The sequence below is a fragment of the Amblyomma maculatum genome, chromosome 8 (assembly GCF_055883805.1).
Source record: "Amblyomma maculatum isolate TAMU_Amacu chromosome 8, ASM5588380v1, whole genome shotgun sequence".
Taxonomy (NCBI): Eukaryota; Metazoa; Arthropoda; class Arachnida; order Ixodida; family Ixodidae; genus Amblyomma; species Amblyomma maculatum.
This window is the reverse complement of record NC_139351.1, coordinates 81,136,491-81,147,230: the sequence shown is the minus strand read 5'-3', so window position 1 is coordinate 81,147,230 and position 10,740 is coordinate 81,136,491. Positions and strand designations below refer to the sequence as shown.

Genomic DNA, 10,740 nt, shown 5'->3' with positions numbered 1-10,740 from the left:
TCTCCTACTGCGTGCGTTAGTACTCTTTTTTATTTTGGTTTTTCATATTTACATTTCCTTCTCTATTCCCTAGCATTTATTTTTATTTATTTTTGCGATGTAGTTATACATTTCAAAATCTCAAATCTCTGCACCCCAATTCTTGGCCGATCCCCCTGTGTGGGTATGTGCCATCACATTAGAGGAGAACAAGAACAACAGCGAGTTGCTAGGACAGAAGGTTCGTTCGAACGATGTGACGGCGGCACATTAAGTTCAGGTGTCCGCAGAAACATTCGCTGCGAAACTCACAGCTTTCGCTCCATCACTAGGTTCAAGCCATGCTTAAACCCCCACAATTTTTTGTAGCCCGGTGGGGGTCCGTGTAGCAACGGGAACAATTGTGGCGCGTAGACGACGATAGCGGCTATTATGACGCGAGTGATCAGGAGCGAGCTCGACGGTGATTTGGAAGGTGCAAAATAAATTTTTAGTACCTTCCTTTGGGGAATGTTGAGACAGAGTAGTGGGAGTTTAAGTCGACATGAAATGGGAGTTTAGAAATGAGAATCCTTCATTGTTCTCTACATTTCGATGGAGTAAAATGATGCACTTCCTGATTTTGGCTCCATATTGACGGTGTAAATATGTTTATGAAGGCGTTTAAAATGCGAATGTGGGTATTTAACTCGTGTTTGGGTTGACTTTTTTTTTTTTCAAAGCGCGTTTACAATTCTGGCTGTGCATTCGCCTACAAACGGCCTGCGACTGAGCATATACTGCTCGCAATACTACACGGTGTAAATTAACGTTACCGATACCAGTGGTACCAGTTCTGCTATGATACACGCCAAGTGCTGCTAGGCTTTGTCGAAAAGACGCAGGCGCGTGGAGCAATCGTTTAATTGGCCTGCAGGAGACACGAAGATTTTATTGCTTGCAATGGCAATTACACGACAGAAAAAAAAAAAAAAGATTATTTGGAGACTTGTCAACTCAGACAGCTCCTGCTATATTTCATAGGAACTTTCAGTTCTATTAGAGCGTTCAATAAGGAAAGGAACGCAAAAACAAGTTTTAGTTGCGTGACCGCGGCATCGCGGTCCACGATGTCGGTGGCGCATCACCAACATGCCCCAGCTGCTGGTTACCGCGTTTGGGAACACGAAGTCAATTCATGCCCGTGCGGACATTGGTTAGCAATGGGAACTGCCGAGTATTTTGACACTTGCACTGCGCATCGTCCAGCTCGATACGATCCACGTACAGACATCCGACGTCTCGGCCCACCTTCGCCTGCGTGCGCAGTCGGAGATATACGGTTAGGTGAACGGCGCTAAAACAGACACTGAGGGAAATATAAATGATATAATTTTCTTATTAAACAGCGAGAAGACACGGGATTAGGAAAAAGGAAGACACACACTGCACTGAGTGTGTTTTTTCCTTCTTAGTCCCGTGTCTTCGTGCTGTTTTATGAGAAAATGCATAACTCGCCCAAACTGCCGTTCTACTACATGAATAATGTGCTGAGGACCGTTGCAGACATGATGATTGGGCTGCACGCGACGTCACTGCAAAGCGCTGTGGTGGCTGCTTACGAACGGAACGACTGGTTTGCGTTGCGCGTGGTGGTTGAAGCTATTGACTTCTCGGCAAACTTGCTTCGAAGTTATGCCACTTTTGTCCAAAATAATATTAGACGAACTGCGCGGGGATGACGTACTGACGACGGTTACATCGCGCAGGCCGAGGAGACAATAACAAGAAAACAGAAAAACTGGGTTGACAAGGAGGGCTGTACAAGAGTGATGGAACAGAGGCTCTCAGAGACACCGTTAGGAAAGACCGACTTTGTCCGGATTCTTGAGAGACGACTGGGCGCCGAGCGAAGATCGGCGGAAAGTCCTGCTCGCTGTCAACTGCGCTGTCACATGCCACTGAAGCAATCTCCGGTCCCTGGATGACGCAGTGGTGTCCGGACGCCGGCTCAAGACCGCCAGGTGAGCGGGGGTATCCACTACTTGGATAATTTTATTATTGACCCTATTTCGTACGTGATTCCTCTTTTCCATTCTGGAAAGGACGGGAGAATCAGATAACCACGTTGCGCGGTTGAAACACAGTGACTTTGCATTCACTCTGCCTGAGAAGGGAAACAGAGAGGTTTAACTAGGCGGAGTGGTAACGAGTACAGATGTATACCGGTTTACTGAACGACGGCTGCAAGCGCGTAGTGGCCACATGCACCGTTCTCAGGAGGCATCCGCTACACCGGTGTATGCCAAAGCTCATAGTACGTCCCTATCCTGCTCAATATGTATCTAACACAGGAAAAATATATCCATCACTATGCATTGTCGCTAACCTCGTTCTATATAGATGAAACCGTGCATCAAGGATCTCATTCGTTGTAAACTACAGTCATTTGACTCCTACTGAAGTTCTTTAGCAGTAGAGGAAATTGCTAAGTAGTTCTGACTCCTGAAATAGGTTCAAGAAGTAGTTGTTCTCAACAAGGTCCAGTTAAAATCAGTTGATATACTAGTTAGAATCTGCTGGGATGTGTTCTGTGAACATATTTGGCCAGTAGAATATTTTTTCATCAGGTACTTAAAAATTTGACGTACTTGTTAATGACTATTCGGAGAGCAGAATCCGTGTTAATATTTGACTATACCAAAGAAGCCACGGGCATCTAAATTCTCGAGCTTCTTATTGGTCTGATGGTTACCTTTCAAAAACGTTTAATGGCTCATGCTGTCATGGACAAAATTTGTCCCGCTTTTGCGGCGGTTCTGATTGGCCGAGGCGGGATGACGTCATAGAGGTCTCGACCATAGCACCACCACAGTATGCGCGAATGTGTGCCTTATATGGCTATATGTCAGTCAATGATCAATCACTAATCACCTAAATGAATTGTTAACCAATTGCTAATTGATGACTAATTGAGGATGTCAATAATTAAGAATGCATAATTAAGTTCTCATTCAACGACTAATTAATTAATTACCAAATAATTAATCAATTACTGATTGGTTGCAGTTGCGTAGCGGAATGCTACACCACGGCCGCTCGATGGAAGCGCACTAGGTGCGGCGTGCTACGTCGCCCGAAACCGGCGGGAGGCGCCTACTTCCCGTCGCCACCGCCACGGCGCCACCGTTCGGGGACAGCCGCGCGCGGAGAGCTGCGCCTGGCTGCGCTTTCAGGGAGGCGTCGGCGTGTTAGAAGCCTTTTATTTTAAGGATATAAGAGCTCCGCTTCACACAATTAGGCAACACGAATTAGTATACGCTGTCATGTCTAGTGTGACCATGTCAGCACCTAGCGCTTGCTCGGCAACGATGCATACTGGAGTGTACCCCGCAAAACTTAATGTGACGGTGGATCAAGGCCACTCGATTGGAGAGCTCGCATTGCCGTGATGTTGCATTCAGATCAAGTTGTTTGTCACACGAGAATGTCACCCGGCTGTGAACAATTCGAAGCTGTTCAGCTGCCATGGTAGCCTAATGCATAACCACTTAACTATGTCGCGAATTCCGTAGGTCATTTTCATACCATTTACTCATTCCTGCCTACAGCTTTTATACACAAATTTATGTAAACCTGTTCTAAGCTGACAGCGCTATCCAATAAAAATATATTGTCCTACTGTGAGCAACCTCTGTGAAAATGCGACATGTAACCACCCTTTCTATCTCATTCTGGCAAATGTTATGTTGGAAATATGAAGATGTTTGTTAGGTCAAATCTACATGATAACTTGGGATCTCCGACTCAGTTGGAGACATTAAACTTTTTACGCCAGAAGGCTATCCCGTCATGACTTCTTGCATTTTGCATGACCGAACTAAGAGCGCTTCATAGAGCCGGGCTGCCTCAAGGTGCTACTTATATGCGCCGAAAGTTTTTATTACCATTTTTATTGGCTGCTCGCAAACCCGTACAATTTTTGCTGGTTTGTAATTTTCAATGGAAGAACGCGCATCGAGTGTTCCTGTTGTGAAACTCTTATGTGCGATCACAAGAATGTTCACGCTTCAGAGCGCAACTGCAGCCGAGATTCAGCGAGCAGCCGAGTACGCTTATTAAATGGCCACATAAAAAAGGAAGAAAATTACCAATCGCAGATGGAAAACCTTTCATGAGAGAGGTTTATGCCATAGCCATAAATGTCGCTCCACTGTTGAGTTGACATTTCCAGCCCAGTTCGCTATCAGTGGGTTATATAAAAAAAAACGCTTCGTACCGTTTTCTGATATGTCCTCGCAACATAACCTGCGAGAAAAGCTTCTGGTGCTACCTCATCGTGTTCATCTGCTTCACAACCCATCGTTAAAAATCTTAGTTCACTGGCCAGCTTCCTGGTAACTAAATAGGTTAAACAACGTGACGGAAACACAGGAAAAGAGGACGACACAACTAGCGCGGTTGTGCCGTCCTCTTCTCCTGTGTTCCCGTCACGTTGTTTGTACTGTTAACCTATAATTGGTCACCAACAAGTCCAATCTGCTGTCCCTTGTAGCAAATTCAATGGCAACTGATAGGGCATTATGCTTCTGCATCTGGACTTTTAACCTCAGCGCCGCTTTCATTTCAGAGGAAGCGAGTGCATTTCCACTCCTCGCTACTGCCTTTGTCTGAAGCGAGCTCAGCAGATAAAATTTGAGGGCCTCTTAGATGTCTCTTAAGCGGAGGACGGCGAAAGCCTACCCTTGTCCTATCATTTGCCTCTCATCGTTTGCCACAGTTCGTCATTTCAAGTCGTCGTTTAATATATTGGTCGTTTCCCAGCCATGATGAGTCTGCCTGCGTAGTCATTGTAGCCCTTACCACTCATAACTAAGCAGGTTACTCATTTAGAATCAGCAGTGGACATTACATGTCATCCTTTCACATATTGGTTATTTCGTAGTAATTAGCAGTAATGATGAGTCATGCCTAGCTATTATATTCATTACCACACATCGCTAAGCACTTGTACTCATTTCTAATCAATTGCGGCCATTACATGACATAGTTTGATATACTGGTCATTACAAATCATTTTAGTCATTATTACCCCTTATTAGTCATTACCTCTATCAATGTCTATAACTTTTATTGATTACCTATCACCATCAATTATTTTCATTCTTAATCTCACTCTTTGGACGTCCGCTTTTGCGACAGACGCACCAGTGCACAGATGCGACGCACAGATTACCGCCACAGCTTCTGCGCACAGATTTTCGCTCCATGAGCCTAGAACGGCTTTCGCCTTAAAAAAAAACAAACGCATCCCGTCTCAACGTTAACGTGCTTGTACACGCGCACACAAAAATTTGCGTTCACCACGCAGACACGAGGCGAACGCGTCCAGAAAGGAAGCAAACCGCGCGCTCAGAGCCGGCGACCCCGGCGGCGACGTGTCCCCGAACAGTGGCGCCCTCAACAGAAATAGCGGGCGCAACTGTAAACTGCCCAAGGACGCGCTTGCCCATTGACGGCGGCGCGAAGCAGCAGGCCGCATCCAGTGCGCTTCCATCGAGCGGCCGTGGCTGCACTCAGGCTTTCATTTTTCACTACTTTATCGCTAAAGTCCCTCGTAATTTTTTTAGTTCGATAAGGAGAAAAGAATGGTCTACTTCCTGTCACGGAGGAATTTGGTGTGGCGGTTGCTGCAGATTTGAGCTCTATCCGACTGCGCCTTTCCCCATTTCTGTACAACATGAAACAGCAATATTTTCCTGTACCTCCCGGGTCGCAAATGCAGGGTACGCTTTTCATGAGGTGGGTGTTTTTTATTGTTATCCAGTTGGTATGCAACCTGGATTGTTGCACAGGTGACCGCTGCAGTGCGGGCACGAAATGAGCCACCCGTGGCATGAAATGCACGGTATGCATTGAGCCTTATAATCGATGGCTGAAAGCGCAGGCGCAGCTAGGTGTGCTCAGCGCACCTTTATCCTTATCTTGGTCTCCGTGTCGTAGATGAACCAATCGCGTAGCGACTTCTTCCGAAGCGTCGATTCCTTGTTCATGGTTTCTAGCGCGACGTCGGAGGCCTGCTCAGCCTGCGGCAACGAAAGTATGTGAAAATATAGACATCGGGTGACACGGGGCCTCTACACGAAGGCTTTGTTTGGGACGTTCCTATGCCAACGGAAATGTTCGCTTTGCGACATACCCATCTTTGTTACGTTCGAGGTTGGCTCACGATCACCACTGATCACATGCCCATGCGTACGAGGTTGGCTCACGATCACCACTGATCACATGCCCATGCGTACCTCTTCACCTCTCCCCTATGCCCGCTACCTGCGCCTCGTGAAACCTTCGCTGCCATCTGAAAGCTTCACTGTCATCGGGAGGGTGCAGTCGTGAGACGCCGCCAGATGTCTCTAAAGGAGACTTTCTGTCTGATGTCTCCTGCGCATTAGGGTTATAAGTAAGTGAAAGGGTTGATCGTTAAGGTAGTTAATGGCTGCCAGCACGATTAGCAGAGATAGGAAGAAGAGGCAACGCGACTTCATACGGCCGCCCTCCACAAGCTAAGGGCCCTTGATGCAGTTCTTTTTCCATTTTCTCACTCCTGTCCTGTCGCGCCTGTAAATTCGACCTCATATAAGGGCCGAGATTCAGCCGCGGTCAATTAAGTGCTGAACGCTCAACATGCGGTGCGGACTAGGAATATACTTCAGAACTGTCACGTGATACCCTTTTTTCCAGATTCTTTTTTTTGGCTCTATAACAGTTTTCAAGATGTGTGCGTAAGTACCGCAGCCGCTTTCTGCATAGGCTTTGTATGATACGATTTACTTTAGAATTCAACACAGTAACGGTGTTTAGTAAGTGCCGGTGACGATCTTGTCATTTTCGATCTTACTCTGCAACATAAAAAAGTTTCGCTTTCAGAGAAAGCACGTATTATTTCTGAAAATTAACTTCTCTTAAGCTGCAGAGTTTAAACCGAACGGAGATCTTTTGCAACAGGAAGGTGGTAGCGGGCGACCTCGATGGAAGTGAAACGGAGTTGCGTCCGTGTGCTGTGCGATGTCAGTGCACGTTAAAGATCCCCAGGTGTTAGACATTTTCAGAGTCCTCCACTACGGCGTTGATGATGATGATAATCTCTTTATTTACTCCCAAAGAAAGGGAACCAGCCGAAAGACTGGTTGCACTGCTTAGGGAAGTTCAGCAGGGATCCCTTGGGACTCTGCGGCCTCCAATGCGCGCAAAATGAGCTGGCACTGTTGGGCGAGCTCGGTGGTATGCAGGAGGGACTCCCACGCATCCATCGTAGCTGTATTGTCTGCTTTGTGTCGTATACATGTCCACATCACGTGAATGAATGTCGCCGGTTGTGAGCAGTGTTTGAAACTAGGTGCAATAAGATTTGGGGAAATTTTGCTATATAGCAATGGGTTTGGAAATGTTCCTGTTTGTATTTTCTCTCGTAGCGTTAATTGATTTGGGACGTGAAACCCTAAGAATCAAACCAAACAACAGACCAATTCATCTTTGTTCGCGCCACTGTCACTTGTCGGTCATTTTCATTCATGCTTGTTTTCTAATCCACGGCTCAAACCGAAAGCTAAGGAGAGGCGTCCATAAACTTGGTTACCGCAGCAAAGAATGTTACGGTCACTTCCTTCTGATACTGACGAAGAGAGCTCTTCTTGATAAATGCAGCCATTCTTTATGGCGAAAAGTGGGTTATGTGAAGCGTTGTCAGTGCCTATCGTTAATTTTTTTCCCGCTTGCAGTTTTATTCAACATCTGTCTGAGAGGCATAATGGCTCAAAAAATGTAACTCTCATCCCGCTGTGAATATTTTAGGACTGCTTTGACAGCGTGATGGTAGATTACGGATAATTTCTACAGAACACCTAATTTTTGATGACATATCTTATTCTTTGTAATGATGCGTAAGACACTACATATGCACGGATCACCACGTGCTATTCTATTCGCTTGAGATTGCTACGTCGTTTATAGTGCAATATCTTATCTCATGCCTTTTTTGACACCATAACGATTGTTATAACACCAGAGTGAAGTCCAGGACAAATGAGGGATGAAAAAATGCTATATAATCGCTACTTCGTCCTTTTGATTCACAACCCTAGAACAAGCCTGCCTCAACAACAGGAATCACAATGAGTGAAGAAGCAGCGATTATGTGGCAGTTTTGTAGCGAAAGCTACACTTCGCTAGGTTTTCAAGCAATCGGCGTGGCACCGTGCCACGTGACCGTTGCCTAGCAACTTTCACGCGGTATAGACCGAGAGCTGGGCCAGGAGTTGGAGGAGGAAAGAAAAAGAAGGAAAAGAAGAAGAGAAAGAACAAGAAAAAGATGAAGAGACAGGAGTAAAAGAAGAAGAAAGAGAAGAAGGAAAAGAAGAAGATGAAGACAGGTAACAGGTAGTTGGCAGAGGCGAACGACAACAGCGAGCTGCTAGGACAGAAGGTTCGCTCGAACGTTGTGACCGCGGCACATTAAATCCAGGTGTCCGCAGAAAAATATGCTCCAACACTCACAGCTTTCGCTCTAATACTAGGTTCAAGACATGCTTAAACATCCACAATTTTTTTTTTCATTCTACACTTGTCCTAGACATGACTGATATAGTCATCGCTCGGCTGTTGAAACTGAAACCGAGACAGGTGAGAGAAAATCAAATCAAATTATTTGGTGGTCTTTGGCGAATGTCACGTAGTAAGCAACATATCATTAACGAGAAAAAAAAAATTCGCCGACACAATTGCGAATTACAGCCATCTTCGATATATACGGCTCATTTCTTCGTTATATCAGTTATTAAGTTTTCACAACATGACGAGTCGTTTGACGCAAACCGGAACAAGCTGCTACAAATGGTTCTGAAGCTCCTCGGAATGCACAGTTTGGGGCGGAAAGGTCGTCGGTGCAAGCCTAGCACACATTTTGGGCTTCGTCTCAATTAGTAGCTTTAGCCTCCGTAACATACCAGGTTTGACACTACTTCGAACATTCTGCGTCAAACATCCTTGGGATGTATGGAATACAGTAACGTCAACTTTGAAATGGGGTGATGGCATTTGTCATCATTCTCGGCTGAATGTTTTTATAGATCGGTACCCCGTTTCGTAATTGAAGTTACTAAACGTTTATTTTTACACTTCTAACCTTGTGTCCCCTTGCTGCTTTTCAGCCATCAATCTTCCAATTGCTTTTTGCTAATAGCCACCATAGATTCATTCACCCGACTACTGGTATTAGGGCCTATGGCTCAGAGAGAGTGACTCTGCCTGAATCGACATCCGGATGGATACCACGACATTCGAGCATAAGACGGTCGGATTTGCCACACTGCACCCCTTCCCCCCCCCCCCCCCCCCCCTCCATGTGCCATCTTTTTGTTTAAATTTATTTTTGTAGCTGCGTGTTCGCAGACACTCTTATCTGTAGCCTCAAGAAGCAGGGCACTGCCTCTTGAGTTATCAAAGAAAGTTTCCTTCGTGATCTGTCGTTTCCAATTTTGATACAATTCTGCACACTGTTTCTTTTTCATCAAATTTATCGAATTCTTATATTCTGTGTATTTTATCGGTTGTTTAACGCTCTTTACTTCCCCGTACTTGTGTCTAACCTACTTACTGGTTAGTTTTCTAGTTATTTCATTTTATAACTTAAAGACCTCGTCGTTTTATCCCACATAAGGGGTGGGATAAAAATGCCAGAAACTTTTTCTTCATACATGATGCTTGGCAACAACGGGACATCAAGGGACATTCATGTTGACGGCCTCAATTTTGATGGTTGGTTGGTTGGTTTATGGGGTTTAACGTCCCAAAGCAACTCAGGCTATGAGAGACGCCGTAGTGGAGGACTCCGGAAATTTCGACCACCTGGGGTTCTTTAACGTGCAGTGACATCGCACAGCACACGGGCGCCTTGCTTTTCGCCTCCATCGAAAAGTGGCCGCCGAGGCCGGGATTCGATCCCGCGTCCTTGGGAACAGTAGTCGAGCGCCATAACCACTGCGCCACCCCGGCGGGGCAATTTTGAGCAAACGCTTTTTAGGTATAGGTAATAAATACTTTACGTGGCAACACGTTACTGTCCAATTTCCTCAGGCATTCCTCATAATATATTTTACTCTGAGCTTCCCGTGCTTCGAAGAATGCCCAACCCATATCTCCCCGTACCGCCTCGTTTGCGGTTTTGCGATGGACACCTAAAGCTAATCGTCCAGCAGCCGTCTGATTTATTCCTAATCTCGACTTTATTCCTTTAGGCACAAAACTGCATTCCCAAAAATAAGGCCTGGCGCCATTATTCCTTTCAAAATACCCTCGAGTACTTGAAACTTGTATCCCCCAAATTCCGCGTGATTCGTTATCCCGGCATCTATTCGCTCTTTTGCCCTAATAGATGGTTAGTGCTTTTCCATGTATGTCAGTTCTTCGTTTACCCATATCCCGATATATTTTTATTCTGCCACTCTTGGTATCTTATGGCCCAGTATTTCAAACCCCTGATCTGATGAACCGTTGAAAAATCATCAGACCCGGCTTAACTGCGCTAAAATGAGGCCTAGAGCGACCTTTTCAGCCCCACAGGAATTAACTAGAGTTAGTAAATCTTGGCTATCTGCTAAAAGCACAATATAAACCGCATACAATAAACCAATACACAATACGCAAGTGCCATATACCATGTGAATTCGGTATATATATCGAAAATTAGGAATATATTCGCACTTTCAAGAATAGTTATTGCTTATA

The 10,740-nt window shown here is 45.4% G+C and overlaps 1 protein-coding gene across 1 annotated transcript; it reads right to left on the bottom strand.

Annotated features, from left to right (window-relative positions):
* Positions 1-905: 905 nt before the first annotated feature.
* Positions 906-8,984, bottom strand: LOC146181603 (uncharacterized). Its single transcript, XM_084575810.1, has 3 exons — positions 8,961-8,984; positions 5,931-6,044; positions 906-1,275 (listed from the first exon to the last, which is right to left on the bottom strand). Exons 1-3 carry the CDS (start codon positions 8,982-8,984, stop codon positions 1,150-1,152), a joined length of 264 nt encoding a protein of 87 aa, XP_084431936.1. The 3' UTR covers positions 906-1,149.
* Between the last annotated feature and the right edge of the window lie 1,756 nt (positions 8,985-10,740).

Bases quoted from the DNA above. Each gene is read 5' to 3' on its own strand.
- LOC146181603 (XM_084575810.1), bottom strand. From the start codon at position 8,984: ATGTTCGAAGTAGTGTCAAACCTG. The intron at 6,045-8,960 runs GTATGTTACGGA...TCGTTGCCGCAG, and splicing joins TCGAAGTAGTGTCAAACCTG to GCTGAGCAGGCCTCCGACGT. The intron at 1,276-5,930 runs GTGCGCTGAGCA...CTGCGCACGCAG, and splicing joins AGACCAAGATAAGGATAAAG to GCGAAGGTGGGCCGAGACGT.